The sequence below is a fragment of the Myodes glareolus genome, chromosome 17 (assembly GCF_982192425.1).
Source record: "Myodes glareolus chromosome 17, mMyoGla1.1, whole genome shotgun sequence".
Taxonomy (NCBI): Eukaryota; Metazoa; Chordata; class Mammalia; order Rodentia; family Cricetidae; genus Myodes; species Myodes glareolus.
In genome coordinates, this window is record NC_142042.1 from 52,443,775 (window position 1) to 52,461,373 (window position 17,599).

The following is a 17,599-nucleotide window of genomic DNA, read 5'->3' on the forward strand; positions in this document are numbered from 1 at the left end:
CTGACTGGGGTTGCAGGTGTATGGCGCCATGCCCACTTTTTTTCTGTGGGTGCTGGGAATCTAAACTTGGGTCCTTATCTTGCACAGCCAGCAATTTACCCAACGACCTATATATCCATCCCCAAGAGTATCGTTCTTCATGTCATTGATTAAAAAATAGAATTATTTTTCTTGTGTAGGCTAGGCTGCTTTATAATTTAAGTGATTCTTAAATACAAGAAGTGTGTATTACCATAGCAGGTCAGAGACTTTGATCTGGGTACAATCTGATTTAGCTAGGGTGGGTGAGTGTGTGTGTGTGTGTGTGTGTGTGTGTGTGTGTGTGTGTGTGTGTGTGTTGGCATTTGTTTTCGTGGTATAGGGGTAGAACCCAGGATCTACACTGCCAGGGCACCACTAAGCCTCACCTTCAGTCCTTAAGCGGAGTGTGGACCAAGAAGGATTTTGGGGAGCACTAATGTGTTTTTTGTTGTTTAGGTTTTGGATTTTGAGACATGGTTTTTCTGGCTGTCCTCCAACTCATTCTGTGGCATAGGCTGGCCTCCACTCAGATCCACCTGCCTCTGCCTCCTGCATGCTGAGATTAAAGGTGTGTACCACTCAGCCTAATTGTTTTGTTTTACCTGTGTGTTCCTATGGCCATCTAGCTGTTCCTATCCAAGCCAGGACTGGCACTGAGCACTCTTGGTGGCCCCTGTGTTTTACTTCTCTGCCACTTGACTTGTAGTCATAGTTTTGGACCTCTAAACAAAAATATTTAAAGACTCTAAAAATATTGAAGAAAAGGGAGTAATCTAAACAGTCATTGAGGGCTGTTGCTGCCATCTGGCCTTGGTGCTTATCTGGCTGTTGCTTTGCTTTGCCCCATTGGTACCTGAGGTGTGCCTTCTTTGCGCCAAGGGAAGAGAGGAAGAGCATGAAAGGATGTTCTTCTACCTTCTGATCTTGGGGAGGGAAGCAAGAGCATAAACCCATGGGAAGGAACCAGCACAGCTCAGCCGGTGTTTAATTCCTCACCCAGCTTCTTCTGATGCTCTGGCCCCTGGGTGTGGTCAGGACTGCAGAGGGCAGCTTGTCCAACACCTTCTTTAGATCTGTTTGAAAACAACCTGGGAGATAGCTCAGGGGTTAGGAGTGCTTGTTGCATTGCTGGGTGTGGTGGTGCGTGCCTTCGATCCCCGCATTCTGGAGTTCTGGAAATAGAGGCAGGCCGAACTCAAGGTCAGGGGGGAAAGAGTGCTTGTAGTTCTTTTACAGAACCTGAGTTCAGTTCCCAGCATCACGTAGGGTGGCAACTACAGGTTAACTCCAGCCTCGGGATTGGATGCTCTCGGCTGACCTTTAAAATAATGGCATGTGCACTCGGGTGCACATAACACAGATGTACATATATACATAAATAAATAATAATTTAACAGTCAAAAATAATAATTACTCAGTCAGGACCATTGAGATGGTTCATTGAATAAAATCACTTGCTGCCCAAGCCTGATGACCTAGGTTTGATCCCTGGACCTGAAGTAAAGGAGAAAGCTGACTCCTGAATGTTGCTGTCTGACTTCCCTGTACACACCATGGCACACGTGTTGCCCTCCTCACATCCACACAAAATAAGAAGTAGATAAGTTATTAAATTTTTATTTAAAGTCATTGATTGAGATGTAGTGCTTTATACTTGTACTCTGAGCACTGGAGAGGCTGAGACAGGAAGACTGCTTGCTGTCAGTTCAAGGCTAGTCTAGTCTGGACTTCAGAGAAAGACCCTATCTCAAAAAGAAAAGGAAAAAACAAGGAAGGAACTTAGTTCTTGTAACAGCTCTGGCCGTCTTCCAGTAAAAGCTTCTAAAGCCCCACCGTCCTATCCATCTGTAGGAGGAAGTCTCCCAGTCATTCAGATAGGAAGATGCAGACCTGGCACTGGCTGCAAAGACTTGGGTTCTTTGTTGTGTCCTATCTCGCTTAAGGCAGGACTGATAGACAGGTTTATTAAGTTTGTTGGGGTTTCTAATTGGGATTATGTTCATTGTCTCTCCCCCCACCCCCATAATAACTTATGGTGCATAGTCTTTAATGTTACTGTGAGACTCACTGGACTCTACCAACAAGAAGTTAGCATTTAGAGCTGAGGTTATATTGAGGACTACATGCTAATACATGCTCTGTTGACACACTGAAGTACACATCTGTGCATATTCTTCTTCACTTGAGCACAGCAGCCCTGAAGGCGAGTCAGTGGCTTCTCGGAGTGCCCCTGAGCTTTCAACTGAAGAATGAGTAGAGTATATGAACTCACCGTGTTGCCGTCACTCTGAAGAAAAGCTGTGACAGTTACAGTTGAGGTATAAAATGGAAGGAAGGTAGTGAGTGGCCTCCCTTGGAAGCTGCAAAGTCGTGTACAGTGTTCCCTAGTGGGAGACCCTTCATAGCTGATGAAACCACTGCCTTCTACCTGTGTGTGTTCCAATACAGTAGCTAGAGTTGGTGCCATGCTATTTAGCAGATCCTTGGAGAAATGTGAGCTTGTTAAACAGGTTGGCTGAAAACACCTTTTAGAACTGGTAAACACTCAGCAAAGTAGTAGAATACAAAACCAGTAGAAAATAGCACCTTTCCCATGTGCCAGTGGCAAACACCATGAGAAAGGACTCAGGAGACCAGTCCTATTCACAGTAGCTTCAAAAAAATGGGTAAAACTAAAATGTCTAGGAATAAACCTAGCCGGGAAGTAAACTGTTTCCACAGGGAAAATGTTGGAACACTGAAGAATAATTGAAGAAGACTCTGGAAGATGGAAATATCTTGTATGTTCATGGGTCAGCAGAGCTGATATCATGAGAATGACTCTTACCAAAAGCAATCTACAGAATCAATGCAGTTGCCACCCAAATTCTAGTAATTCTTCACTATATAAATAGAAACAACACCCGAACGCAAATTTGGAATCACAAAAGACCTGGAACAACCAAAGCAATTCTGAGTGAGTGATGTCAGAGATATCACAATACCTCAAGTTATAGTCTACTTATATTTACCGTAGGTCTCAAATTTAGTAACAAAAATAGTGTGCTACTAACTAAAAAGCAGATGTGTGGATCAGTGGAACAGAATAGAGGGCCTGGATATAAACCTGCACAGTTGTGACCACTTGATGCCAAAGACATACGTTAGAGAAAAGACATCTTCTTCAACAAATGTGCTTGGATAAATGATATTCCTGTACTATAATCAATTAAATGTGATGGATCAAAGACCTCAATATAAGACCTGAAACTATTAGGGGATGCATTTGATATAGATACAGGCATTTCTAAAAAAGACTCTAATTAGCTCAGGAAATCAAACCAAGAACTGACAGATGGAATGAGAGAACGTTTCTGCACAGCAAAGGAAAAGTTGTCGACAGAGACAGCTACAGAGTTGGGCGAAAACTTTACCAGCTACACAAGGCTGAAGAGTAATGTTTGCAAGAGCTTAGGCTGGCAAGCTAGCTCAGTGGGTGAAAAAGAACTTCCTTCTAAGCCTTGTACCGTGAGCTGGATCATGGGAGCCCACATGGTGGGATGAGAGGCCCAACCCCCACCAGTTGTTTTCTGGTCTCCATACATGTGCTTTGGCATGTGTGTCGTGTACATGCTCGCACATAACATACACACACACGCACACGAAATACAAAAATAAATACATGTAAAATAAATACAAATAACAAAAAAAAACCAACCTCATCAGTAATGGGCTAATGAAGCAAACACTTTTCAAAAGAAGTGCAGATGGCCAAAAAACCAGGAAATTAAAATACTTGACATTCTCAGACAGAAAATAAATACATTGAGATTACATCTCACCTATCAGGGCGGCTGTCAAGATGATAAGACCAAGTGTGACGTAATTCCAGGAAGCAGAAGCAGAAAGATTGTGCAACTTCAAGGCTAGCCATGACTGTGTAGAGACAAGGAAGAGGGCAGCAGGGAGAAAGGAGACAAACCTAAGACACACACACACATACACATACAACATGGAAGTAGAAGTAAGACTGGGGTGGGGGACTGGTGTGTCTGGGGAAAAAGGAGAATGTTTGAGGAGGCAAATATGATCAGGATTTTGATAGTTGAATGAAAATGTCTTTGTGAAAGCCATCACTGTGAACAAGGAATACTGGCTGTAATCCTGGCACTTGGAAAGTAAAGGCCAAGGATTGCCACAAGTGAAGACCAGCCTGATCTACATGGGAAGTTAGGCCAAGCTGCTCTCTATAGTGAGACCATATCTCAAGGAACAAAATAATGGCCATAAAAAGTTAAATTTGTTGTAGCCTAGCTCATTAAGATATTTAAACTAACTCACCACCCTTTTCCTGGAGCCTGAGGATTAAGACTTCAAGGCCAGCCCTGAACTACATAGTGAGTTTTAGGCCAGCCTGTACTACATAGGCTGGTTATTAAAAAAGAAATACACTAAAGGATGAAGGACGGCTCCCTGGTTAAGAGCACTGGCTGCCCTTGCACCCATATCAGATGGGTCCCAGCCTCCTGTCCCTCCAGCTCCAGAGGAGTCAGTGTCCTCGCACACGGGCACACAATTGAAGAGAAAAGTAAAATCTTTTTAAAATAGGAAACTACTCATTTAATTTTATCCTTTTTTGTTGTTGGTTTTGTTTTTTTGGTTTGTTTTTTTTTTTTTTTTGGTTTTGGTTTTTTTTGTTTTTTTGAGAGACAGGACAGGGTCTCTCAAAAAGGCATTTCTTTATACTGAGTTGTGTTTAGTTTATATTTTTTCCTAATTTATCAATTGTGGGTAAAGTCATTTTCAAGTTTCTGAGAAAAACACTTATTTGCTTTACTTCACATTTTATGGTTTACTTCACATTTTAACTTGTTTTTTTTTTTGTTTTTGAGACAGGATCTGTCTCTTTATCTGTGCTCCAGAAAAATTATCTCAAGGCATGGCCCAGGACTCATTTCTAAGCACTGCCAGGTCGGGTGGTGGGTGGTGCTGTGAGTGCTTTTAATCCCAGCAGAGACAGGGGGATATCTGTGAATTCAAGGCCAGCTTGGTCTACAGAGCGTGTTCCGGGACAGTTAGGCCTGTTCTTTTGAAGGATGGGTAAACATTGCGATCCTTCTCCTGTACTCGTAGCACGCGTTACCTTTGCTTAAACTTTACTTCAGCCAAACAAAAGGGAGATTCCAGAATGTTCTGGGTGCAGTTTTCAGGTTTGGTTACCTAAAGTGAGGATCTCTGTGGGATCCAGTAATTCTTTAGTGAAATGGTACCCAGTGGAACCCAAGTCTACCTCAGTTCCTGATCCTTTCTGAGACCTGGATTGCAAACCAGCCTGGAAAGGGTAATGAATAATTGGTGTTGGTGATGGAATCAATAATTCACAGGGGATTTTATTTTTCTCCTCCTGCTCAGTTTATGATTGGCATCAGAAACCTTGGTGTTGTTTTGGGTCGCAGCTCCCAAGGGTATATTCTGTCTTCCCTTCTTACCCTTCATTCCTCTCAAGCTCCCTCCTCTTCCGGAGATTGATTGTTGTCTTTGTTTAAGACTTTCAGGATGAATCTGGAAAAACTCAGCAAGCCTGAACTCCTGACACTGTTCAGTATTCTTGAAGGAGAACTTGAAGCAAGGGACCTCGTCATAGAAGCTTTAAAGGTATGTGGAGAGAGAGAGCCTGGTGTCCTGTGTTGCAGGTTGTGTCTCTAGTGTATTTAAGTGGATACTGGCATAGTTATTGGCGTGGCAGTGGGACAGATTGACGGTTGCTTTAGGCACCCACCTGTGTGTCGAGATTTTTAAGTCAAGGGTGGTGGCACATACCTCTCCAGTGCTTGGGAGGCAGAGACAGGGGCATCTCTCTGAGTTTCAGGTCAGCCTGGTCTACATAGCAATTTACAGATCATCTCAGGCTACATAGACCCTGTCTCAAGAAACAAACCACCTGCCAGTGGTGGCGCACACCTTTAATCCCAGCACTCAGGAAGCCGAGGCAGACGGATCTCTGTGAGTTTGAGGCCAGCCTGGTCTACAAGAGCTAGTTCCAGGACAGGCACCAAAGCTACAGAGAAACCCTTTCTTGAAAAAACAAAATAAAAACAAACAAACAAACAAAAAAGTAAAGAAACAAACCAAGGGAGGGAAAAGTGGTGAAGATTTTCTTTTCAAAAATAGTCCCCTTAGTCTATGCTGGGTTTCTAAACCTTGAGCGTTGCACTTCTCGTGTGTTTTGACTGTTTTTAAGTGCTGACGCCCTTTGAGAACTTGCTGAGATCTATTTCATGAGCAATATATATGCATTCATATGCCGAAGCTCGGGATATAATGTCCAGGACATCAAGGTTTCCGTGAAGCTATTGCTAGGCAGGATGTGGTTGCGTGGTGGCACATGCCTCTAATTCTAGTACTCCTGAGACAAAGGCAGTTAGATCTCTTGAATGAGTTCTAGGACAGCCAGGGCTACACAGAGAAACCCTGTCTCAAAAATTAAAAGAAAATTAGGACTGGAGAGATGGCTCAGCACTTTAGAACACTGGCTGCTCTTCCAAAGGTCCTGAGTTCAATTCCCAGCAACCACATGGTGACTCATAACCATCTATAGTGAGATCTGGTGCCCTCTTCAGGCCTGAAGGCATACATGCAGCCAGAACACTGTAGTATGCTTAATAACTAAATAAGACTTTTTTTTTTTAAATAAAAAAAGGAAAGAAAGAAAAGAAAATTATTTGGTTACTTAATTTGTTATCTGTTAGAATGCAAAGGTTGGGAGAAGTGTATCAGTGAGGATAGACAATCTATGGAAACTGCAGAGCCTGTAAAAACTCCAAGCAGATGTACCCTCTTTCAACTTGGAGCTTTTTTACACTTGCACGGAGATCTTTCCCTTCTGTCTTAACATGCTTAGATAGGAGAAGAGACTTTTCCAAGTATCGGTTGAATCTAAGCAGACGAGACTCCCTAAGCCAAAGGGCAATGACCAAAGCAGGCGGAAGTTGAGCGTGCTGAAGACAGAGGACTCCCTACGAAGTGCGATTGAGTAGAACAGCTCATTGTTTCTGTCACTGCCAGGTTTAGACTGATGCTAGTTTCTAAAAGACCGACTCTACTAGTTAGGTTGGCCTCAGGACACCTTCCCGTTCCTTGTCCTTGCCTGATAATGAGGAGAACAGGAAAAGAGCCAAGGACGGTTTGATCCCATTCTTCATCCTGCTAGTACCTGTTGTTCCGTGTCCTTCATCTGCCCTCGTCCCCTCGGAATTGGATGGGGTGGGAGAGGGCGCCCACAGTGGAGAGAGACAGTTTCCCTGGCCTGAGAGGGCGCAGGATGGCACCTGCTGCATGTGTCCCCTCGCTGTTCGTTTCCCCTAAGCTCGACAGCCTGATGTACATACTTGGTAAATATTTGCCGTAGTAATTTTTGTTGTTGAAGTTTAACTCGGGGACACGATCAGTCACTAAGCCACATCCCTAGCATCAAATATTTGTTGAACAAATAAAATGACTGCCATTGTGATGCGTTGCCTTGTGATTGCCACAGTACTCCCAGGCAAGTGTGGAGTTAGTAGAAACTGTTCTCTGTTCTGTGACATAGGGTGCCTTGGCTGCTTGCAGCGCATGTACCCTAATGGTTTTTCTACATGTGTCTAGTTCTGTTTACTATAAGAATAGTCTGAAAAGTTGAAAGGATCCAGAGAAGCAGGAGCTCTGTAAGGGAGTTGTTTTGACAGTCAGTGGCATTCGCAGTCGGGCCAAGAGTTAGACTCAATCTGTGTGTGGCTTGTAGGTGATGTAACTGGGCTCAGCCTCCATCCAGTGTAGCTCTCCCACAAGACAGGCGTCTTTAAACATCTCCGGAGTCAGAGCTATTCACAGCTGGGTTAGAGGTACAGTCCTCAACAAGATTCTTTGCTGTTGCTCTTTCGAATTTATTTTTATTTATGTGTAGGACTGTTTTACCTTCATGTATGTATGTGCACTGTGTGTGTACCTGGGAAGCCAAAGGAGGAAACCAGATTCCCTGAAATGAGTGATAGACGTTTGTGAGCCACCATGCTCTTGACCACCTAGCCGTTTCTCTGACCCCATGCCAGATTCTTTACATTAAAGTGAAATCTCATTTAATTTGTGGGGTAGTTTCTGTCTGTCTGTCTGTCTGTCTGTTAGGGTTCTGTAGCAATGCCAGATGTTGTCTTACGGCTCTTTTGCTTAGCAAATACTCTGTAGACTTTCTGGACCAACAATGATTTTATTCCTGGTTCCTAATTCATATTCAATGAGTTAAAAAGCTTTGGTCTTTGTTTTTTAGGTTTGGTCTTTGTTTTTTGAGGGTTTTGTGTGTGTGTGTGTGTGTGTGTGTGTGTGTGTGTGTTTTGGAGTTGTTTTTTAGGGGTGTCGTTTTATTTGTGTGTGTGTCTGTCTGTGTGTTCTCACGCGTGTACACGCACGAGCAGATACAAACAAGTGGAGGTCTCTGCGAGGCCAGAGGCGCTGGATCCCTTCCAGCTGGAATTAGAGGCTGCCGTGAGCTGTCTGAAATGAGTCCTGGGGACCAAACTCTATTCCCCCTGCAAGAACAGTATGCCCAGTTAATCACTGAGCCATCTCTTATCTCGTCAGGCCACTTCCTCCCACCCTCACTCACTTTTTGACACAACCCCATTATGTAGCCTGACTGGCCTAGACTTCAGGCTTCATAAAGACCTTTCTGCCTCTCGAGTACTGGGAATAAAGTTGTGCTCTAGAAATGTCCAGCTTGGTCTTTCTTAAGCAGCTTTGCTTGGTCTTTTCTTTTGCTTTCAAAGGGGAAGGACAGTCTTTTTTTTCTACTTTAAGTTTTTGTTTCTGAACAAAACCACATGGCTACCTGTTGCTTCTTAGTGAATGTCAAGTCACACAGGTTTTGTTTCTTTAGGGAACAATTGGAAATGTCCTACAATTTGTAAAATTGAATCCCACTCTAGAGCTGGGATTGTAAAGCGTTACTCACTCTCTGGAATTGTTGCCACATGCTAGGCTGCACTGCAGTTCCTACAGTCTCCCAGTAGTCTGCTTCTCCTACTGGCCGTTCTCTGCTGCAGCCAAAGCATGCTTGCACAAAACCGTGAAAGGCAGTGTTTCTATGGTGTAATAACCAGTCTCCCTGTATGTGAACTTTAGTTGTTAAAGAGACCATCTCTAGTGTGTTTGGTCTCAGTTGAGCCTTAGGTAAGCACGATTCTCGGTTTAGAAGCATGTGTCAGGGAAAAACAGTCTTCATGAAAGTCACATAAACTCTTATTTTCCCGAGTCAGAACACTGCAGAAATCCCTTCAATAGTAAAAGGAAAATTACCTTGTTAGAAGCCAGGGGTGGAGCTACACAATTCAGCAGGAAAGCCCCAGTTCCATGCGGATCTAGAAATAGGAAATGTCTGCTGCAGAGGACAGGGGACTGTGATCAGTAGCCATTTAAAAACTCTGGGAAACAGAATTGATCAGATTAGAGCACACACTCCACACACGTCTTCCTCTGATGCAGAGCCACACTTAGCTCTATCCACATAGAATCTCTCTGGGAAAAAAAAGGAAAATAATAAAGAAAAACATCTTCCGTCAGGCTTTGCACACATGTGTGCACACAAGCACAGGTTAGGCTCTCATCTGATAAGAGACAGACAGACAGACCAGCTAGACAGGGTATGTACTACTTTACCGATAGTTATTATCATTACGATCCAAGCTACAGAGTTCATTGGTTTAGGGCAGAACTATGTTCATAAAGCCAGCAGTGCTGATGGGATGCTGTCCTGCGGGGAAGATCCAAGCTTTTATTTGTCAGTGGCATTTTCTGTTGTTCCTGGTAGTGCTTGCTTGGAATTACTCCATCCCTACCTGATAACCAAATGTCTCTCTTGTGAAACAGCTGACAGAGGTTAAGGTTGACTTGGTGGCTTGAAGCAGATGGTATGTTATAGCTTCCCCCACCCAAACCCCACCATAGTTTTGTGTTTGGGCATAGTCTTGCAATTCAGCCCAAGCTGACCTTGAGCTCAAGACGCGTCCATCTGTCCATCCGTCTCTGCCAGAGTGCTGCTGTCATGGGTATGCACTACAGACCATTTCCACGGTCCCAGGAGATGTGTCCACCACCCCCAAGGTCGTCTTTGTGCCCTTTTTAATTCACCCTGCCTAACCTCACCACCCCTTCTCCTGAATCTCTGCCCTGCTTTCTGTCCCCAGGCATCAGTTACCTGGCTTTATGGAATCATACAGAAGGTACTTTCTTAGTTGTAGAAGAGTGGACTTCTTCAACTCTGTGATTTTTTTTTTATTGTTTGAGAGTTTTATATCTGCAAATGGTGTGTTTGATCAAATCTGCCTGATTCCCTTCTGTCCAGTTCCCCCCTTGTCTGCCCCCTCCCACTTTTTCCTCTCAACTCTGAGCTTTGTTTTTAAACTCACTGAGCCCACATCGCTGCCTGTGCATGCATGGGCACAGGACCATCTACGGAGCCTAGGCCACATCCCTGGAAACAGCAGACTTCCCCACTATCCCGTAACAGCCATCAGTTGCCAGCAGCTTCTCAGCTAGAGGTGGGACTTCAGGAGCCTCGCACCCATCCACACTCGGGTTTTAGCTGGCTTACTCTTGTGTGGGTCTTAAGCACACAGCCTCTGCCACTGTGAGTTCATGCATGTATCGGGTACCCTGTCATGTCCAGCAACTACGTTTTCTCTGCACACATCTCCTCTTTCTGGCTCTCATAGACTGTCCAGCCCCAGTGCTGTCTGAGCCTGGAGGGAAGGGAGTGTGCTCCAGATGTCCCGTTTGTCTGAGCATTTCACACTCTTAGTCTCTGCGTGTTGGCTGGAGCAGGTCTCTGTATTAACTGCCACCTACTGCAAAATGCAGCTTTTGTGACGATAGTTGGGAGATGCCCTAACCTATAGGTACAAAGATAAGTTAGGGGCAGCCTGTTACTATACATATGATTGTTTATTATCTATGCTGTCTTATGTATTGATAGTTGATTTCTCTTATGACTGAATGGTGTTCCACTATCTCTTTACATACATCATAGTTTTGTTTTATACATTCATCTTAGTATCTGCATTATTTCAAACTCTGTTATTACTATAAATAAAGTCACCATGAACCTTTACAGGTAAAAGGCTTTGTGTGGACACAAAGGAATGGAATGACTGTATTAAATAATAGGTGTATATTTACTTTTGAGAGAGAGAGAGAACATTTTAAGTGCTGGGATTTCATTAGCCACCATGCCAAGTATCTTGTTTAATTTATAAGAACTATCCAGGTAGTTTTCTGATGTGATAAACATTCCCCATCAAGAGTTCTAGTGATGCCACAGCTTCACCAGCATTTAGTACAGCCCCCTTTTTTATTTTAGCCGTTCTAACAGGTGTGTCATAAGTCACTTCCATTTCATTGTTATTGTGGTTGTATGAGATTGTGTAACCCAGGCCGGCTTGGAACACACTATGTAGCTCAGGTTGACTTGGAACTCAGAGAAGTCCTGCCTCGGCTGCATGCTCCTGCACCCACACCAAGCTCTCGTTTCAGTTCTAATTTTCATTTCTTATTGACTAGTGACAGTGAATATTTAGAAGTCATCAGAGTTTTCTTCCTCAGTGTTTTGAGACACTACCAGCCCAGGTTTGTCTGCAGTTTGCCCTCCTCCCGCCTCAGCCTCCTGAGCACAGTCGCAAGTCCGGCTGTTCGTGGAGCAGTTTCAGTGCAGTGAAAATGCTAGAAACAGCCTAGCATCTCATAGCGGGGTCTGGGCAGAACAGTACAGCGCGATCAGAGTGGACCTTCAGACTAATAAGGAAAATGGTCTTCGTGTGTGAAAACAGAACCGTGAACATAGAAGAGTACCGGGTTGTAACTGGTGGAAACTCCCAACCAGGCCTCTCCATTCTCCGTGGCTTGCTTCCCTGAAGGCGGTAGGAGTCCTATACCACCCGGGCAGGGTGAGTCAGTGAGAGGGAAGTACTGATGACCTGTCCTGGCAGAAAGAGCCAAAAGAACGGGAAAGGCCGTTCCTATCGAAGAGTGTTCATAAACTGCATAACAGTTCATAAACTGTTTATAACAAGAAGCTTGTGTTCTTAAGTGATAAAACATCTGAATTTTATTCATGAAAACATTGACCCTCATCCATAACAGCTAGCTCTTAAAAGTGATTGTGTGGTGTCAGCTGTTGGCTAGCCGGCTTTCAGTGAGCGCCGTTCATGCTGTGAATGTGTGAGCAGTAATTACAGGCGCCACTGCTGTCATCCAGCTCACACCTCCCTGTGGACTCTGGGGTCTGGGTATGGGGTAGGGAAGGGGATTCTGCTGTGCAGTGTCACTTCCTTCCAGAACGGGTCTCCTCTTGGGCAGCTGGGGACAAGCTCTATTGCAGTCCCTCAGCCTGAAACTGAGACACAGATAAAAAAGGAAGTGGCTTATTCCTGTTATTTTGACTTCCTGTCATTGTGTCTCCTGGCATGTGCTGACCTCATGATTCAGGTTTAATCAGGCTATTTCTAGCTGCCCCTATAGAGAAAAGCAAGGAAAAGTACAAAAGTTTTTAGTTTCAAATAAAAGTGGTGCTGGGTCATGTAGTGTGTGGATTCAGCCAGTTGTAGAAATAACTAGGAGAGGAGAGAGCCATCCAGTCTGCCTGCTGACAGTCTGTGTGGAAAAGAGACTCTTTACAGAATGCACTGGGAAAACCGGGGCAACTGAGATGGCTCTCAGCAGGTAAAGGGGCTCGCTGCCCAACAACACAGCCTGCTGACCTGAGTTTTTAAGTCTCAGAACCGTGTGAAGGTAGAAGGAATAAACCAACTCCACACTCACATGTACACGGTAATAAATAAAGAAGTAGTCTTAAAAAGAAAAGCTAGGAACCTTTATCATAGGGGACTAAAGAGATGGTTGGGTGGTTAAGAGTCTATGCTGGGGCTGGAGAGATGGCTCAGAGGTTAAGACCATTGCCTGCTCTTCCAAAGGTCCTGAGTTCAATTCCCAGCAACCACATGGTGGCTCACAACCATCTGTAATGAGGTCTGGTGCCCTCTTCTGGCCTGCAGGCATACACACAGACAGAATTTTGTATACATAATAAATAAATATTTTTTTTTAAAAAAAAAAAAGAGTCTATGCTGTTCTTCCAGAGAACCTGAGTTAGGTGCTCAGCACCCACAATAAACAGCTCCCAACCACTTGTAACTCCAGCACCAGAGACTCAGCACCCTCTTCTGGACATCTCAGGCACCCATACAGGAGTGGCATATATTCATGCAGAAGCACACGGGTACACATAATGGAAACATTGAAGTCTTTTTTTAAGAAAGGAAGGAAGAAAAGAAATATCTCTTGTACAACACTGTCCTTTCACTGGGTGGTGCCCACACCTTTAATCCCACCAGCACTCAGGAGGTTGAGGCAGGCAGATCTCTGAGTTCCAGGACAGCCAGCGTTACATAGAGAAACTCTGTCTGGGGCAGGGAGGTGGGGGCATTCTTCCGTAAACACCCAAGGATGTTCCGTATGCCACTGTCTAACACAGCACCATGAACCTGTAAAGCAGTAAAGTAAGGCCGCAGAACCTGATGCACCTCCTATGGCTTATTCCTAGGTGGAGGGTTTGCACTGCACTGCTGGCCTCAACTTGGAGCAGTCTCCCTGCCTCTCCTCTCCAGTGCTGGTGTTTTAGACCTGTGCCCACATGCCTAACCTGTAATGTTTGTAAGAAAGGAAGAACTACTGTGCACCAACTTAGATCTCTTAAGACAGTGATTGGAAAGACACAGCAGGGCACTGCAGATTAGTTAATATTAGTTTATATAGTTTTTTATTGGTTATTCTTAGTTTTCTGTTTAGTTATGTTATTAGGTTTTGGACATCCACACCTAATCATTGAGATGCTCAGAAGTGGCCCAGGAGGAGAACTCACAGACTTGGAGAGCAGTAGCTTGGGTTGCAGTCAAGGCCTTCAGTTTCCCTATACAGTTAAACTTTTCTGAGTGCTGGGATGTATAGGTACCCCATATGCACGTACATAGTGCTGGGCTTGAGCTCGGCTGCGTGCACGCTGGACACGCACTCTACCAGCTGGACATCTTTCCCAGCCCTCCTCTTCCCTGTCTTCATGGCTTGCTCGTCCCTTACTTCCTCCCTTCTCTTGCTGCTCCAATTCCTCCACTTACATTACTTCTTGTCCCAGGCTCAAGGCTCATTTGAACCAATTTCTGCCTTCCATTCTTTTCCGAGACAAAGCTCTTTGCGGCTGTCTTCATCCTGAGCCTCCCCGTCTCCTGGTGACTCAGGTGTTTCAGTGCCATTTGTATTCCGCCTCCTGCTTCTTGCATCTCTTGTTTACTATTTACCTCTCTTGCTCGACTTAAGTTTCACCTGCTGAAAGTACACGTGACTTCTAATTCCCTGCCCTCTCTGTGCTGGGGATTGGACCTAGCTAATACACACTCTACCTCTAAACTCCAGCCCCTAATAACTCCTTCTAATTAGATGACTGAGTGCCTTACTTTTGGTTGTGGCGGCAGGTGTTGGTTTCTTGAGATAGGGTGTTGCGATGTGTAACTGACAGGTACCAGACACAGCAGACCTCTCCCCCACCAGCTTCCCAATTCCTAGGACTATAGGCCATTTTTAAAAAATATGTATGGGTGTTTTGCCTAAATATATGTCACGTGTGCATTCCTAGTGCCAGTGTAGGCCAGAAGAGAGCACTGGATTCCCCTGGGACTGAAGCCACAGACATTGACATTGTGAACCACCGTGTAGGTGCTGGGAAGAGCAGCCAGTGCTCTCAACCCCTGAGCCATCTCTCCAGCCCCTCGTCTTCCTTTTTAAACTCATTTCCTTGGTTCCACTGGCACTCTTGTCTTAATCCCGCTCAGCCCCACGTCGTTTCTTTTTCTTCCACGTGCCTCTTAAATGAAATGCCCTCCATGGCTGTTTAAAATACGATTTTCTGTGATCATGGTGTATATTCAGAATCTGTTCTAGTGCATTTCAGCACTATATCATAATAGTGTTGTGTTTGGTTCTTTAGAATTTCTGGGGTGGTTTCGTTTTGTTGGTTGGTCGTGTTTGGGGGGGGTTGTTTGTTTATTTTATAAAATTACATTTATTTAATTACGTCTATTTCGGTGTTTGTCTTGGAACTGGAGTTACAAGTGAGTTGCCTGGTGTGTGTGCTAGGAACCCACAGCAAGCACTCCTAACCACCAGGCACGCCAGTACATTTTAAAAAGCTGAATACATTTAATGTGATTTCTCTTTTCTGTCCTCACTGGGTATTAGAGCAATGTGAAGATGTGTTAATTTTGATAAGCATTGCACATCACAGGGATCTTTGTATTTTGTGTGTGAATCTCCCCCTTCCGTGGAGAGAGAGAGAGCTGGCCTTTCACCTCTTCCAGCTGTGCAGCCCGGAATCCACAGTCCTTGTCCAGCTGTGCAGCCCTCACGGGTGCTCGTCTCATGGAGTTCAGACCCGTGAAGTCTCGCTTCAGCATTGCCAGTTCGCGGGAATAGGTGCCGTTTATTAATGTTTTTTTAAGAGAGGCCTAGCTTTAATAAAGTAATTTCATAATTCTCGCTGATAGAATTCCCATCCAGTCATGTTATTTACATCTTTGGGAACAGCCTGTTCTTCAGACAGGAAGTCATGGCTTTGTGTTTGCTTTCATATTTGTATAAAGGATACCAAGTGACACTGTTGTATTCATGTAATGAAACAAATTTTCCTTATTAAATTTTTAAAATAAAAAAACTTTTATGTATATGGGTGTTTTGCCTACATATATGTCTGTACACCACATGCATGTAATGCCAGGGAAGCCGGAAGAAGGTGTAGTAACTCCGCAGAGCTTGAGTTAGAAGCAGCTGCCATTTGGGGGCTAGCAGTAGAACTCAGGTACTCCTGGAGAGCAGCCAGTGACCTCATGGCTGAGCCTTCTCTCCAGCCCCCACCATTTTGATTTTCAGTAAAAGTTTTGTCTTGGTATCCTTTCTAGTCAAGGTCAGGTGTAGTCGTCTGCTTCCCCAGCTGGATAATAGTGAGAGGTTTGTGTCAGAAGAAAATCGAAGGCCTGCAGGTCCTTTCCCTTCACCCTCACCCCACTGTGAAATCGAACCCCAGCCTCACAAATGCTGGGCAGGCCCACCCTCCCACTGAGATTACTCGAGCCCTAAGTATTAAGCAGTGTGGTGTTGCTGGTCGATGCTTTCTAGATACTCAATAGAAAGTCTCTTTCCCGGACTGTCACACCGAGGGCTTTGATGAACATCTGTCTGAATTACAGGTGCCCTCTTTCTGAGTGCATTTCTTTCCCATTTCTCCTGTGGACTCATTTTATTGGGGATTTGTTTTACTTTGTTCGGTGTGTGGTGGGGCAGGAGGGCTGTTTGAGAGAGGGTCTCACTTTGTAGCTCTGGATGTCCTGGAACTCACTTTGTAGACCGGGCTAGCCTCAGACTCACAGAGCCCTGCCTGTGCCCCCAGTGCCCAACTGGGAATTGGTTTTTCAAGGTTTTTGGTTTTAGTTTTTTTTTTTGTTTTGTTTTTATGGCTTTTACAAAAATGTTCATCATCTTTCTTTTCTCTGTTTTTGAAATTAACCCTCCTTTAAATTTTTTATTAAACTTACTTTTAATTTATGTATATATACGCACAAATCTAAAACAAAAAGTTAGTGCAAACTAATTTCAGGCTGGAGCAATAGCCCAGCAGTTAAGGGTGCATACATATTGCTCTTCCAGAGGACTCAAGTTCAATTCCCAACACCCTCAGCAGGCAGCTCATAGCTGCCTGTAACTCCAGCCCCAAAGGATCATATGCCTCCTGGGACACACACTCATGTGCACATGCAAAGACACAGACACATAATCAGAAATAAATCGTTTTTTTAAAGCTTAGCTTCAGACTTAGTATTTAAAAGGAGTTCACGTGTGGCGGTAGCTCCTTGGTGGTGTAAGCTTGGTGCACTTGGTCACCAGTACTGAAAGAGGAGCACTGTGTGACCGAGGAGGAACCCTGTTCTAGCTGGGTGACTCTGGAAGGGAGGACTGGAGCTCTGAGTGGGATGTGATTTTTATTTCTTTATTTTGAAGCAGAATCTCACTGTGTAGCATTGGCTGGTCTAGAACTCATAGAAAACCATCGGCTCCTGAGTCCTGGGATTAACAGTGTGTGCCACCACACCTGGCTTTTATGTACTAATACTCCTGAATCAAATCACATACAGTCGTGCAGCCTGGCCAGCACGGTGTGAGGAGGTCAGAGGAGAGGACAGCCTCTGGGAGTTGGTTCTTTTCTTCCACTCTGTAGGTCCCAAGGACCACACTCAGGCTGTCAGTGTTGGTCTTGGCTGTAAGAACCTGCACTTACTGAGCCCTGTAGCTTTTGATACACAGTGAGGAGAAGAGCCTGTGTACATTGCTAGTAGAACGATGTGCAAGTTTATGCGATTAAGGTGTCACACGAAGTCTGTGGGTTAGTCCCACTGTGTAGCACTCCACGAGGAGTTTGGGGTCATGTACCTCCCGCCATCACCACCACCTTACCATATTTCCTGTAATTCAGTAA

The 17,599-nt window shown here is 44.5% G+C and overlaps 1 protein-coding gene across 6 annotated transcripts in view; it reads left to right on the plus strand.

Moving 5' to 3' along the window:
- The window catches only part of Cttnbp2nl (CTTNBP2 N-terminal like), a 50,839-nt gene that overhangs the window by 16,531 nt on the left and 16,709 nt on the right, over window positions 1–17,599 (plus strand). For all 6 annotated transcript variants that reach the window (XM_085677872.2, XM_048442309.3, XM_085677871.2 and 3 more), the window contains one exon: window positions 5,548–5,655. In XM_085677872.2, coding sequence (XP_085533998.1) covers window positions 5,557–5,655 — 99 coding nt within the window. In that variant the 5' untranslated portion in view covers window positions 5,548–5,556. The remainder of the gene's footprint in view (window positions 1–5,547; window positions 5,656–17,599) is intronic.